The 16,585-nt window shown below is 37.5% G+C and overlaps 1 protein-coding gene across 6 annotated transcripts in view; it reads right to left on the bottom strand.

The window, feature by feature from the left end:
* Window positions 1-16,585, bottom strand: part of METTL4 (methyltransferase 4, N6-adenosine) — a 255,099-nt gene that overhangs the window by 224,677 nt on the left and 13,837 nt on the right. For all 6 annotated transcript variants that reach the window (XM_053664377.1, XM_053664379.1, XM_053664381.1 and 3 more), the window contains exon 4: window positions 634-1,003. In XM_053664377.1, the coding sequence (XP_053520352.1) occupies window positions 634-1,003 (370 nt within the window). The remainder of the gene's footprint in view (window positions 1-633; window positions 1,004-16,585) is intronic.

The following is a 16,585-nucleotide window of genomic DNA, read 5'->3' as shown; positions in this document are numbered from 1 at the left end:
AGAATCTGTGGCATTTATTCAAACAGAATAACTTATCTAAATATATTAAGAGATTCCCCCTTTAATTTAGTACTGCTGGGATTTTAACATGATTTCACCTACCACTATTTTTACATAAACTACTAAAAATAACTATAACTCACTTATAAGGAAGAGAAGCAGAGAGAGAAAAACATTGATTTGTTGCTCCACTTAGTTACACATTCATCGGCTGCTTCTTGTATGTGCCATGACTGGGGATCAAACCCACAACCTTGGCATATCAGGACAATGCTCTAACCACCTGAACTACCCAGCCTGGGCCTGGATACTAATTATTTCAAATGCCCTGTATGTCTTCACAGTAATGTCAGTGTGGTCCTTTCAAACCTCATGGGTTTTTCGCTACACTTTTTAAACTTTTTATATGAAATAAAGTTTCAGCCTTATAACTTCTCTTTCCCCCTTCCTCTCTCTCACTAAATATTAATAAATATCTCAAGTGAGGATTAAAAAACCTAACGTCTAAATTTCAAAATTGAATTTAAAAGCAAAATTGCACTGAGAAAATTCAGTGTTTATCCTATTCAAAGTCTTGATTTCTGAGGCCAGAGAAAAATTCTTTTTCTAATAATAAAGATAATAATTACTCACAATTCAGAAGTGGGTTCATACAAGAAATGTCAGACAAAAGAAAACAGCTTTTTGGTGGCACAAGGTATTTCTGTCCCATTAAAGTAATGATTTTTGTAAAGCTGGAGTTGTTTTCAACAAGCCGTAAAAATAAATCCTGCTCTGTAACAGACATATCATTTTCCTTCAATTGTAATGTCAGAAGTTCCGTTTCATTCAGAGTAGGCAAATGCTTTGCCATTTCACATAATTCTGACAAATTGCAGGTATCCAGTGGTAAAGCAACAGGCTCACTACACTTCTCCGATTTTTCAGAAAGCGGATGAAGGAAGCCATTTTTTAAACTTTCTTGGATTATCTGTCGAGATCCATCTAATATCAGCCCTCTGATCTGTAAGAGAATATTTTTTAAGCACATTACAAGGTCACTGACATTAAAGCAATTTTCTAAATAATGTAATTCCTATTATGCTTTGAATATGTGAACTTTATGGATCACGATCAACATTCTAAGTGCTTACAGGAAGATAATATTATACTATAATGTGTGAAGATAAGAATGTGTGATTATACCTTTCAAATCCAGTTTTCTAATTGAGAATAATACAAACCTCATAAGTTCACTAAAAATTAAATAATGAAACACTCTATCCAAGATGGCAGTACAGTAGGTGGAAGCTACACTCACCTCCTCTCAGGATAAAGCTGGAATTACAATTAAATTATAGAACAATCATCCTGAGTAACTAAGTGAAGACTAGCTGAAGAGAAGTCTTATCATCAAGGATTTATAGAAGAAGCCATGAAAGGCACGGACCTACATCCAAGATTACTCTACCCCAAAAAAGCTATCATTTAGCATGGAAGTGCTTCCCAGAAAAGGTCAAGTTAAAGGACTTCATCACCAAGCCCTTATTATATGAAATGTTAAAGGGACTAATCTAAGAAAAAGATCAAAACTATGAACAGTAAAATGTCGATAAACTCACAACTATTAGCAAACCTAAAAAATAAAACATTTATTGAACTTAAAAAATAACAATAACAAAAATTAAGCAAACTACAACAGGTACAGAATCACAGAAATGAAGACCACAGGGAGGGTTGGCAGTGGGGAGGGGGAAGGAGGGCAATGGGGGAAAAGGTGTAGGAAATAAGAAGCATAAATGGTAGGTACAAAACAGACAGGGAGAGGTTAAGAATAGTATGGGAAATGGGGAAGCCAAAGAACTTATATGTACGACCCATGGATATGAGCTGAGTAGAGGAAGTGCTGGTGGGGGGGGGGGTGCAGTGTAGAGGGGAATAAAGGGGAGGAAAAAAATGGGTCAACTGTGATAACATAGTTAATAAGATACTTAAAAAATAAAAACTTAAAGTAAAAAAAAAAAAAGAAGCCACGTTGAGACTGATAGGAAGGGTGAAGAGACATGAATAGGGCCGACCCCACTCCTACAGGGGGCAGCTGTGGCTCCAGAGGGATAGCTCAGTTGCAGGGGATTCCCCCTGAGAGGCACAGGATCTAAACCCCAAACCAGGCCCTCCAGCCCAGAGAACCAGAGCTGGGAAGAGGCACCCATCTAAAATCTGCCTGTGAAAAGCAGGGGAGTTTCTTTCTGCCAGAGATAGGCAGGAGTCTGCTAGAGACAAAGGCACCCTCTCTAGGGCCACACAGACAATTTCATTCAAAGCCACTCAGCCTGGGCTTCAGCAGAAACAGGGCAGAGCAAACGAGAGTCCGGGCTTTGTGGCTCTGGGGAGGAAGCTAAAAGGACAGCTGGCAGGATCCCAGAGCTGAGTCACGCATCCATTCAGGAAACACCATCTTTCTTGGTAGGAGCACTCTCCTCTGTGAGGCATCAGCACAGGGAAAAGTAATAACCCCACACTCTGGACTCCCTCTCAACCCACTCAGTGAAGCTTATACTCTACTGAGGTCTATACACAGAGGTTCTTAAAGTCACTGAGCCAGGTAGCTGGCAAGTGGAGGCAGACGGTAGTGAATCTCATCAGGGAGCCTTGGGAATTTTGTTGACCTTCCCCCAAACCTGGTGCTGGTAACAACAGCCAACTTTCATGCACAGCTCGTCCTTCTCATGCACACCCTGGCCCAGCAGAGGCAGGCACAAACTGTGGATCACTTATAGCTCCAAACAGACTGCCAAGGGTCAGTCACAAACAGGGTATGACCTTGGGGTGCACCAGCGTCCCTCTGGAGAGGCCCAGAACCAAAACACCCAGTGGCCTGCTTTAGACAATAGCAGAACAGGATCCAATAAGCTTCACAAGCAGCATACCCAATGGGAGATCTCAGCAGGCACCAAACCACGCTAAAAGGAACTCTGCTTCACATCATCAGCACCTCCATGGCAGCTCACATACCATGGTCAAGGTTCAGCACCCTACTCAGCCAGCCTGAGGGTCAATCCAAGAACGAATAGACCAATAGCAATCAAGACTCAATTATAACAGGGGAGTCCACCAAACACACACAAAAAACATTCCTGGAGCACCCAATTCAGATGATCAAAGAAACTGCTCCAAGGCCACCCTACAAAGACTTAAAAGACCTATCTATTAAATAGAAACATATACAAAAAGGCATCCAATGGGGAGATAAAGAAACAGAAAGTTTATCTGATAAAGATAAACTTTATCAGAGAGAAAGGTTAATGTTATGGTACAAGGATGCTCAACAACATGAAAACAACATAGCAATCACAAAAAAGGATCAATCGTAAATGAAGAATACAATACTTAAAATGAAGAATACACTGGAAAAAATAAAGTTGAATAAAGCAAAGGATCAAATCACTGTTTTGGAAGGCAAGGTAGAAAAAAAGCACCCAATCAGAGCAGCAAAAAGAAAAAAATAAATAAGTATGGTAAGTGACCTTTGGAACACATGATACATAACAACACCCACATAATCGCACTACCAGAAGAGGAAAAGAGAGCAAGAGATTAAAAGCTATTTAAAGAAATAATGAATGAAAATATCCATAACCCAGCGAAGGAAAAAAAACACACAATCCAGAAAGTGCAGTGTCCCAAACAAGATGGACCCAAAAAGGCTCACACCAATTCACATTATTTTTCAAATGCCAAAGGTTAAAAACAAAGAGAATCTTAAAAGCTACATGAGCCCTGACTGTTGTGGCTCAGTGGACTGAATGCCGGCCTGTGAACGACAGAGTCACTGGGTCAATTCCCAGTCAGGGCACATGCCTGGGTTGTGGGCCAGGTCCCCATTAGGAAGCACGTGAGAGGCAACCAATGCACATCAATGTGTGCATTGATGTTCCTCTCCCTCTTTCCTCCTCCCTTCCCTTCTCTCTAAATGTAAATAAATAAAAGCTGTTTAAAAAAGAAAGCTGCATGAAAAAGACAGCTAGTTACTTACAAGGGAGCCCCCAAAACACTGTCAGCTGATTTCTCAAAAGAAACATTTCAGATCAGATGGAAGTGGCATAAAATATTCAAAATGATGAAAAGCAAAGACCTAAAACCAAGAAAACTTTACCCAGAAAGCTATCATTTAAAATTTCAAAAGAAATAAAGAGATTTGAACACATGAAAAAGCTAAATGAATTTGGTACCACCAAACCAGTATTACAAAACATGTTAAAGATCCCACAAAGAAGAAGAGGAAGGAGGAGGACAATGGGGAGAGGAAAAGGAGAAGAAGGAGGAGAAAAGAAACCGAGGAACATAGTTAAAAGAATACAATGGCAATAAATGGGTCCCTATCAATAATCATTTTAAGGCAAATGGCTAAATGTTCCTATCAAAAGACAGCGGGGTAGATAAGAAAACAAGACCCACATATATGCTTTCTACAAGAGACACACCTCAGAATGAAAGATACCCACAGACTAAGAAGTAAAGGTATGAAGAAAGATATAATTCAAATGGAAATGAAAAAAAGCTGGGACAGCAATATTTATATCTAACAAAACAAACATTAAAACAAAAGGCTATATATGGTAAGACACAAAGGACACTACATAATAAAGAGGGGGACAATCCTATAAGAGTAACCCTTGTAAACATTTATGCACCCAAAAGAGGAGCACCTAAATATGTAAAGAAAATTTTGAATGACGTAGAGACTGACAGTAATATAGTCATAGTAGGGAATTTTAACACCCTATTGACATCAATGGCTAGATTTCCCAGCAGAAAATCAACAAGAAAATGGTAACCTTAAGGGACAAATTAGACAAGATGGATTTAATTGGTATCTTCAAAGCATTTCACCCCAGAGCAGCAAAATATACATTCTTTCCATGTGCGCTTGAAACTTTCTCTAGAATAAACCACATGGTATGATACAAAACAAGTCTCAATAAATTTAAGAAGATTAAAATCATAACAAGCATCTTCTCTGAACATAGTGGTATGAAACTAGAAATCAATTACAATAAAAAACAAAAAACTAAGAAACAGCCCTGGCTGCTGTATCTCAGCATATTAAGCACAGGCCTGTGAACCAAAGGGTCGCTGGTTCAATTCCCAATCAGGGCACATGCCTGGGTTGCAGGTCAGGTCCTCAGCGGGAGGTACATGAGAGACAACCACACATTGATGTTTCTCTCTTTCTCCTTCCCTTCCTCTCCTCTAAATATAAATAAATAAAATCTTAAAAAAAAACAACAAAAAAGACTTGAGGGCTAAATAACATGTTACTAAACAATAAATAGGTTAATAATGAGATTAAAGAAGAAATCAAAAGATACCTTAAAACAAGTGAAAATCAGAACACAAAAACCTAAAATGTGTGAGACACAGTAAAAGCAGTCTTAACAGGGAAATTCATAGCATTACAGGCTTATCTCAAAAAACAAAACAAATCTCAAATATGTAATTTAACGTTATACTTAAGGGTAACTGAAAAAACCAACAAAGCCCAAAGTGAGCAGAAGGAAGCAAATAATACAGATCAGAGCATAAATAAACAAAAGAGTCTAAAAAATACAAAAGATCAATAGAATAAAAAGCTGGTTCTCTGAAAACATAAATAAGATTGACAAGTCTGTAACCAGACTCACTAAGAAAAAAAAAAGGAGAGGACCCAAATAAAATCAGAAATGAAAGAGTAATAACTGGCACCAAAGAAATAGAAAGGATTGTAAGAAAATATTAAGAACTATATGCCAACAAATTAGATAATCAGGACAAAATGGATAAATTCCAAAAAACATACAATTTTCCAAAACTGAATCAAGAAGAATCAGATAATCTGAATAGAATGATTACAACTACAGAGACTGAAAAATAATCAAGAAAGTCTCAACAAACAGAAGGCCTGGTCTATAAAATTTGGCAGACATTTTTTTTTTTTATTTTAAAAATTATTTATTTATTTATTTATTTATTTATTTATTTATTTATCTTTAGAGGAGAAGGAGAGAGGGAGAGAAACATCAATGTATGGTTGCCTCTAATGCGTCCCCTGCTGGGAGCTGGCCTGAAGGGAACTTGCTTGCAACCCAGGCATGTGCCCTGACTGGGAATTGAACTGCGATCCTCTGGTTCGCAGGCCAGTGCTCAATCCACTGAGCTACACCAGCCAGGGCCAAATTTGGCAGACATTAAAAGAGGAATTAACACCTATCCTTCTCAAACTATTCCAAAAAATTCAAAAGGAGAGGAGGTTTCCAGGTTCATTTTATAAGGCCAGCATTATCTTAATGCCAAAACCAAATAAGGACACTCACAAAGAAAAAAAATTATAGGTCTATGTCCCTGGTAAACACAGATGCTAAAATCCTCAACAAAATACTGGCAAACCAAATCCAGTAACAGGTGTATGAAAAGATCATACACCATGATCACATGGAATTTTTCCTGAGGATGCAAGGTTGGAACAATATCCCCATATCAATAACCATGATACATCACATAACATGAAGTATTAAAACTATATAATCATATCAATAGATACAGAAAGAGCACCTGATAAAATCCAGCACCCACTCATGGCTAAAAAAATTCTCGGGAAATAGAGGAAATCAACATGAGGAAGGCCATGTATAACATACTCACAGTCAATATACTCAATGGATAAAAACTATAAGCATTTCCTTTAAGATCAGGAACAAGACAGGAATGTCCACTTTTACCACTCTTGTTCAATAATTTTTGGAAGTCCTAGCCACAGCAATCAAACAAGAAAAAACAAAAGGCATCCAAATTGGAAAACAGTAGGTAAAAATGTCATTAATTGCAGATGACATTATACTGTTGATTGAGAACACTAAAGATTCCATCAAAAAACTTCTAGAACTAATAAAGTAGCAGCATACAAAGTAAATATCCAGAAATCAGTTACATTATACATCAATAGTGAACTATCAGAAAAGGAAACTAAGAAAAAAATAGTCTCAACTGCTTATACACCTAACAACAAATTTAACCAAGGATGTAGAAGACTTATACTCAGAAAATTAGAAGACACTAAAGAAAGAAACTGAAGAAGATATATCATGTTCATGGATAGGAAAACTTAATATCATTAAAATATACACGCTACCCAAAGCAATCTACAGAGTCAATGCAATTACTATCAAAATACCAACAGAGTACTTCAGAGAAGTAGAACAAATATTCCAAAAATTTATATGGACTTACAAAAGACTGCAAATAGCAACAGCAATCTTGAGAATGAAGAACAAAGTTAGAGGAATCACATACTACCTGATACCAAACTATACTGCAAAGCCATAGCAATTAAAACAGCGTAGTACAGGCATAAAAACAGGCACACAGATTAATAAAATAGTGAGCCCAGAAATAAAGTCACGCCTTTATAGTCAGTTATTATTTGACACAGGAGGCAAAAACATACAATGGGGTAAAAACAGTCTATTCAATTGGATGAATACATGCAAAAAATACAACTAGACCACCATCTTATACCATACACATGAGTAAATTCAAAACTAAGAGAGACCCAAGATGGTGGAAGAGTAAGTGGAAGCTATACTACTTCCTTCCAACACCAATCTGGAATTACAACATTGTAGAGAAATCATCCAGAATAAACACCAAAACACTAGCTGGAGAGAAGCCTTATAACCAAGGACAGACAGAAGAAACCCCTTCACACAATGTGACTGGTAGGGAGTGCAGAGGAGGTGAGACAGGGCTGGCTGAGCTCCCACAGGGAGCCTGGGCTTCAGCAGGCAGCAGCTGAAGTTCCAGAGGAATATTTCAGCAGCTGGGCAGTTGCCCTAAGTGCAGTATCTAAACCCCAAGTTGGGCTCCCCAGCCTACAGCACTAGACCTAGAAAGGAACCCAGATAACATCCAGCTGTGAAAACCAGCAGGGTTTGTCTGCCAGGGAAAGATGGGCAGAGATGCAGAAAGCCTCTTACACAGCCAATGTACAAAATTTTACTCCCAGACACTTATTCTGGGCTCTGACAGAGGGAGAGCAGAGAGAACTAGAGACACTTGAAAGTCTGGGGCAGATGGCTCTGGGGAGAGAACTGAGGGGACAGCCACCAGGATCCCTGTGCTGAGTCACTCCCCACACTGCAGAAGCCATCTTTCTCTGGCAGGGCACTCCTTTACAAGTGGCATCAGCCTAAGGGAAAGCAATAGCCCACCCACAGGAATTACTTTGCCCCACTCTGTGAAGCTAAAGTCAAGCTGCTGGTTACAGCTTAAATAGTTGTACAACTAAGGGGGAAAATATAACGAATCAGACAAAATGGGAAGACAAAGAATCGGACCCCAAATGAAAGAACAAGAGAATTTTCCAAAAGAAGAAGTAGATGAACTGGAAACAAGTGATTAATCAGATAGAGAATTTAGAGTAATGATTATAAGCATACTCAAAAGCATGAACAAAGACATAGAAACCATAAAAAAGGACCAGTGAGAAATAAAAAATGTAATATCTGAAATAAATAATACACTGGAAGGAATAAACAGTAGGTCAAATGAAACAGAGAATCAAATCAGTGTTTTGGAAGACAAGGTAGGAAAAAACACCCAGGCAGAACAGCAAAAAGAAAAAATATGTTTAAAAAGTATTTTTAAGCTTTAAAAAGCTTAAAAAAACATTTTAGGCAACATGAAACATAACAACATCCACATCATCTGAATATCAGGAGAAGGGAGCAAGCAAATGATCTAGAACTTATTTGAAGAAATAATGACTGAAAAGTTTCCTAATATGCTGAAGGAAAAAGATACACAAGTCCAACAAGCTCAGAGAGTCCCAAACAAGTTGGACCTAAAGAAGCTTATGCCCAGACACATCATAGTTAAAATGACAAGACTTACAGACAAGGAGAGAACCGTAAAAGCTGCAAGAGAAAAAGCATGTAGTTACCTACAAGGGAGCACCAATTAGACTGGCATCTGATTACTCAACAGAAGCATATCAGTCCAGAGGCAGTGGCGTGAAATACTCAAAGTAATGAAAAACAAGAACCTACAATCATGGCTACTTTACCCAGCAAGGAAGGCTATCATTTAAAATCAAAGGAGATATAAGGAGCTTCCCACATAAGAAAAAGGTGAATGAGTTTGTTAACACCAAACTAGTACTGCAATAAATGTTAAAGGGCTTGCTTTAAAAACAAGAAAAAAAAAGAGAAAGAAAAAAAAACAGGACGAAACAGTCTCACAATACAATGGCATTACTTATGTATCTTTCAATAGTCACCTTAAATGTAAATAGCTTAAATGCTCTGAACCAAAGACACAGGGTAGCTCAATGCATAAGAAAACAAGACCCATATATAGCTGTCTCTAAGAGACCCATCTCAGATTGAAAGATACACACATACTAAGAGTAAAGGCATGGAAAAATGTATTTCATGCAAATGGAAAAGAAAAAAAAGCTGAGGTAGCAGTACATGTATCCAATAAAATAGACTTTAAAACCAAGGCTATACTAAGAGACAAAAAAGGATACTTTTCAATAAAGAGAATAATTCAACAAGAGGATAAAACCCTAGTAAATATACACCTATCCAACACAGGAGAACCTGAAAACGTAGAGCATATCTTTTTTAAAAATATATTTTATTAACTATGCTATTACAGTTGTTCCATTTTCCCCCACTTCATTCCCCTCCACCCTGCACACCCCCTCCCGCCCACATTTCCCCCCTTTAGTTCATGTCCATGTTTCATACTCAAAAATTCTTTGGCATCTACATTTCCCCTACTATTCCCACCCTCCCCCTGTCTATTTTCTACCTACCATCCATGCCACTTATTCTCTGTACCTTTTGCCCCCTCTCTCCTCCTCCCACTCCCCTGTTGCTATCCCTCCATGTGATCTCCATTTCTGTGGTTGTATTCCTGTTCTAGTTGTTTGCTTAGTTTGCTTTTGTTTTTGTTTTAGGTGTGGTTGTTAACAATTATGAGTTTGCTGTTATTTTACTGTACATGTTTTTGTCTTCTTTCTTCGATAAATCTCTTTAACATTTCATATAAGGGCTTGGTGATGATGAACTCCTTTAACTTGACCTTATCTGAGAAGCACTTTATCTGCCCTTCCATTATAAATGAAAGCTTTGCTGGATAGAGCAATCTTGGATGTAGGTCCTTGCCTTTCATGACTTGGAATACTTCTTTCCAGCCCCTTCTTGCCTGCAAGGTCTCTTTTGAGAAATCAGCTGACAGTCTGATGGAAACTCCTTTGTAGGTACCTGTCTCCTTTTCTCTTGCTACTTCTCCTTTCCTCTTGCTACTTTCTCTAGGATTCTCTCCTTATCTTTCATCTTGGGTAATGTAATTATGATGTGCGTTGGTGTGTTCCTTCTTGGATCCAACTTCTTTGGGACTCTCTGAGCTTCCCAGACTTCCTGGAAGTCTATTTCCTTTGCCAGATTGGGGAAGTTCTCCTTTATTATTTGTTCCAATAACTTTTCCACTTGTTGCTCTTCCTCTTCCCCTTCTGGGTACCCCTGTAATTCGGATGTGGGAACGTTTAAAGATGTCCTGGAGGTTCCTAAGCCTCTCCTCATTTTTTTTGAATTGTTTCTTCATTCTTTTCTGATTGGATGTTTCTTTCTTCCTTCTAGTCCACTCCATTGATTTGAGTCCCAGTTTCCTTCCCATTACTATTGGTTCCCTGTACATTGTCCTTTATTTCACTCAGCGTGGCCTTTATTCTTTCATCTAATTCACAACCAAATTCAACCACTACTGTATGCATCCTGATTACCAGTGTTTTAAACTGTGCATCTGATAGGTTGGCTATCTCTTCGTTGCTTAGTTGTATTTTTTCTGGAGCTTTGATCTGTTCTTTCTTTTGGGCTGTTTTTTGTTTGGTTTTTTTTTTTTGTTTTTTGTTTTGTCTTGACGCATCTGTTATGTAGTGAGGAGCAGAGCCTTAGGTGTTCACCCAGACAGGGCAACACAGTTGCTGGACTGTGAAGCAGTATATGGGGCAAGGGTCAGAGAGGGAACAATGCTGTTTGCTCCACTCTCTGCTGGATTTCAGTCACTTCCCCCACTTCTCACAAGCAAATTGGACCCTTCTGGTGCTGATTCCCAGGTGGGTGGGCTTGTGTACATTCTAGGACCCTGTGGGTCTCTCCAACAATCTCTCCTGTGAGGCTGGGAGTTTCTCCCAGCACCTCAATCCCCACAGGTGTTTTCAATGTGTGTTTTGAGGCTTTATTTCCCCACGCCAGGACCCTGAATTGCACGGTCTGTCTGGCTCCCCAGTTTTGTCTGGTTTATCTGCATGTGAATATGGAACCACCTGGTCTGCCAGCTGTCTTGTGTGCCTTGTCCCACCACAATCTGCCACCTTGCTGGGTCTTCCTGCTGTCACTTTGTGTGCCCAGGGTCTGCCAGGCACCGATTTGCCACCAGTCCTCTCCACGCCGGTTGCCCAACTCCACCTCTCCTACCAGACTAGATGAATGTGTCTACTTTAACTCCTTGGTTGTTGGACTTCCATAAAGTTCAATTTTCCATTGGTACTGCCTGTTTTTTGTTTTTAAATTGCTGTTGTCCTTCTTTTGGTTGTGCAAATAGGCACAGTGTCTCTACCTATGCCTCCATCTTGCCCAGAAGTAGTAGAGCATATCTTGATGGACATAAAGGGACAGAGTGACAGAAATACAGGCATAGTTGGGGATTTTAACACCCCGCTGATTTCGATAGATAGATCTTCCAGGAAGAAAATCAATGAGACAGGGGCCTTAAATGATACACTAGATCAAATGGATTTAATCGATATCTTCTGAGCTTTTCACTCCAAAGCAACATAATATACGTATTTTTCGAGTGCAATGGAACATTTTCTAGGATAGGATAGACCACATCTTAGGACACGAAGCATGTCTCAATAAATTTAAGAAGACTGGAATGATGTCAAGCGTATGGTCATAATTCTCTGACCATAATGCTATGAAACTAGAAATCAATCACAAGAACACTGAAAAACATGCACACATGGAAGCTAAATATTGTGTTATTAAACAATGAATGAGTCGACAACAAGATCAAAAAAGAAATCAAAAGACACCTTGAAACAAATGAAAATGAGGACACAACAATCCAAAATCTTTGGGACACTGGGAAAGCAATCCTGAGGGAAATTCATAGCACTCTTTCTCAAAAAACAAGAAAAAGCTAAAAAAAAAAAACCAAAACAGTCTAATTTTATGCTTAAAGGAGTTTGAAGAACAACAAACAAAGCCCAGAGTGAATAGAAGGAAGGAAATAATAAAGAACAGAGTAGAAATAAATGAAATGGAGCCTAAAAAAGGATACAAAAAATCCAAGAGCTAGTTCTTTGAAAAGATAAACGAAATTGATTAAATATATAAGTGTTAGACCTAAAACCATAAAAATCCTAGAAGAAACTATAGACAGTAAAATTTCAGACATGTCATGTGGCAATATTTTTTCTGACATTCTCTTTGGGCAAGGAAAACAGAAGAAAAAAATAAACAAATAGGACTATATCAAATCAAAAAGTTTTTTGCACAACAAAGGCAGTAATCAACAAAATGAAAAGACAACCCATTCAATGGGAGAATATATTCATCAATGAAGTCATAAAACTCGACATCAAAAATACAAAGAATCCAATTAAAATATAGACAATAAACACATACTTCTCCACAGAGGACATACAGATGACCAATCGGTATATGAAAAGATGCTCACTATCACTAGTCATCAGAGAAATGCACATTAAAATTATAATGATATATCACCTCACGCCTGTCAGAATGGCTAGCATCAGTAAATCAACAAACAAGTGCTGGCGAGGACTTGGAAAAACAGGAACCCTCATGTACTTTTGGATGGAATGCAGATTGGTACAGCCTTAGTGGAAAGCAGTATGGAGTTACCTCAAAAAATTAAAATGGAACTGCTTTATGACCCAGAGATGCCACCTCTAGGTATTTCTTTGAAGAAACCTGAAACAGTAGTTCAAGAAGATATATGCACCCCAGTGTTCATTGCAGTATTATTTACAATAGCCAAGATTTAGATGCAGCCCAAGAGCCCATCAGTAGATGAGTGGATAAAAAAGCTGTGGTACATTTACACAATGGAATACTACTCAGCCATACAAACAAGGAAATCTTGCCCTTTGTGACAGCATGGATGGATCTTGAGAGCATTATACTAAGGAAATAAGCCAGTCAGGGAAAGACAAATGCCATCTGATTTCAGTCAAATGTGGAATCAAATGAACAAAATGAACTAACAAGAAAACAATGCAGGCTGACACCTGAGTGTGGTAGCCAGGACTGGGTGGGCATTGTGGAAGGTGTTGAACAAAAATTTTAAAAAGAGACAAAAGTCATGGACATGGAAAACAGTGTGGTGACTATTGAGGTGTGGGGTGGAGGGAGGTAAAAGAGAGTCTAAGTGGGATAAATGGTGGTGGGTGGAGTCTTGACGTGGGGTGGTGAACAAACAATAGAGGGTACAGATGATTTGTTGTAGAATTGTGCACCTGAAACCTGGTGTATAATCAGAATTATGCACCAATAAATTCAATATAAATAAACAAGCAAACAAATAAATGAATGAGTAAATAAAGGTAATTTGTTGTATAAGTCAATTTCTCTTCTTGCTCCTTGCCTGCTCTCTGGTATAGAGGGGGTAGAACAGTGAAGACACTCAAAATCTTATTAATTTTTGATATATTCGGAGAGCAAAAAAATGTAAAAAGGAAAACAATTACTAGTAGATCCTGTAGCACAAAATTATCATGTCATCTTTCAATGAATTTTGAACACTCAAATTCATTTCAAACCATATTATATTTAATTTTTAATTTACCTTTGTTATTCATAAAAATTGTTCTGTATGTGTTTTAATGTGATAGTGGATAAGATCTAATATTCTCTTCATTATGACATATAAAAACTAAAAATGTTTTATTTATGGTATTTTTGAAATTATAAGAATGTTGCTGAGAAAAAATAATTAAAATTAAATATAGCTGAAACATACTTTGGGATGTAATGGATAAATATAGAAGTTAAAATCTATTTGTTGCTAAGTTTTATAGTAATATTGAAAATTTCTTTTTGCATTTTACTTTTGTTCTGGTCTTCTGATTTTTCTAAAATAATCATGTTTCACTTTCTTTTGTAGAAATCATTTGAAAGAGTTTATAATAATATAAAATTTTGAAAATTTTAAAAATAAACTTATTTACTAAGTCTATTCATAAGCAAATAATAAAATGGTATATATAAAAATATGTCTGAATTGGTCATTTTCTATAATAAAATGTAATCTCTAATCTACAAAAGAAATTAAATTTAAATCACAAGGTTTAATATTAAATTTTTCTAGTGACTTAATTTTAAAATAAACATACCTTTGATTTTGTAAAATATAGCTTAAATTATTTAAAAAGAAAACTATCAAATGAACACATAAACAAATTTTGTAATAATACAACTACGATAATTATAAAAATAAAAGCCAATATCTGCTTCTAAACAAGATGGAGTACATTTCATCTGAAGCTACTTCAAAAAATTATTTTTTACCCATTCAGAGTCCAACAGTTTCTTTGAGCCTGAAGAGAGAGAGCTGGGAGTCTGAGAAGGCCAAGCAGGTAGAGTATGCAGAATAGGATACCAGAGAGGAGAGAACTGCAGAGAGAGAGAGGTTTTGAAAGCTGCAAAGGGCCAAGTCTCCATCTGAGTATTAATCAGCATATACATGTGATGAAACTACCCAATGTCAGAAAAGGTCCAGAAACGATCAAAGAAAACAATTCCCAGAGCTCACACAGGGCTGGAAACAGTTAGTGCTCCCAATAACCAAAATGAAAAAAAAACTCATAATTCACAGATATTGCCTCAGTAATGGTTTAAAAAAAACAAACCTCTACAGTTTGCTCTAGTCCCAACTACAAAAATTTAAAGGAAGTCTCAAAAACATCAACCAGTTTCAAAGTAATTTTCAAAGAACTAAGTTCAACACTATTCATAGAAATATGAAAATATCCAGTATCCAACAATCTAAAATTGAACTGTCTCACAAAAAAAAAAATTTATCAGGAATATAAAGAAACCGGAAAATACAACACATTATAAGAAGATGTCACTCAATGGAAACACACAGGTGAACATACTCAATGTCAACACAGATGATACTAAGTAGGAAAAGCTGGGAGTTTACTTGCAGCCCATTTAAACAAAGATTAGGAAAAAAGGATATTAAGGCACTTATAACCATACTCATATGCTCAAACTGTAAAGAAAAAATGGGCATGTAAGAGACATGGGAACTATTTTAAAAAGATCAAATTGAGTGTCTAGAGTAAAAACACAAAGCAGAAATGAAAAACACATTAGACTGAATTAATAGCAGATTACACACTGAAGAAGAGTTGGATGCATTTAAAAACAACACAATAATAGTGTCCAAAAAAAGGGAAGAGAAAAAAATATTTGAGATAGTAATAGCCAAAAATTTCTAAATTTGCTGAAGACTACGAAGTCACAGATCCAAGAAGCTCAACAAAGACAGGAGGAAGTGGAGAAGATGGCAGCAACTACTCTAAGGAATATTATAATCAAACTGCTGGAAATCAATGATAAAGAGAAAATATTAAAAGCAGCCAGGAACTTCAACTACAGCCAACACAGAGTAATAGTGACAGCACCTTTTGAGACACTAAGGCAACAAAAGAACAGTGAAAGAAATCATAGGTAAGCCCTATGACTTGCCCCCACCAATCACCTGGAGAGTTTCCAGGCCACAGGAATTAGGAATCTGGGCAGAGCCTAGAAGAAATCCAGAGGTGTGGAGACTAAGCAGAGAATCTGGAGTGGTCAAGACAGTAAGAGTTCACAGGACAGAATACCATAAATGAAAAAAAAATGCACAGAGAGAAAACTCCATAGATCTGCACACAGTCACACTAGAGGAATTACTCTAATCTAAGTACTGATCAGTGAAAAAGTGCAAGAGAATTATTTGAGGCCAGGAAAAGGACCACCAGAAAAGATGGTGAAAAAATAGTGCCTGGAGCTCCCAAAAGACCAAGAATAGTGCCTGTTTCCACCATGCAGACTGGAAAAACTCATGATTCATCAGGCAATTGGGAGACAATTCACCATGGGCCTCCCAATGTGACCAGAAGCAATTCTGTTCCAGAATAAACTTTCAAGGACATTTGTATGGCACGGAAGATGGACATTATGTCTCCATCCAAGACAGAGGGCAGACATATTTGCTGTCCAGGATAATAAAGGCTCCCTCTGGGGCAAAAGGTTGAACAAATCTGTTTGCAACCCATTTAAAAGATTCGGGTTCCCTAAGCTTGGGTCCTTAAGCTAGGAATCAAATCTGCTGCACTCACAGTATCCAATAAGGCTGCCAGCATCATCACCATGGAACTTGGAGTACAAGGAAAATCTGTGAACATAAAATACATGCTTCCTGATATGCAGAGAGAAAAAAATCGTTATTGTAATAAGATCTTACATCTAAACTTGCTAATTTG

This window comes from Artibeus jamaicensis, unplaced genomic scaffold, assembly GCF_021234435.1.
Source record: "Artibeus jamaicensis isolate MK-2021 breed Jamaican fruit bat unplaced genomic scaffold, CSHL_Jam_final contig_354, whole genome shotgun sequence".
Taxonomy (NCBI): Eukaryota; Metazoa; Chordata; class Mammalia; order Chiroptera; family Phyllostomidae; genus Artibeus; species Artibeus jamaicensis.
Note: the sequence above shows the minus strand (reverse complement) of the source record. Positions and strands in the feature narration are given on the sequence as shown.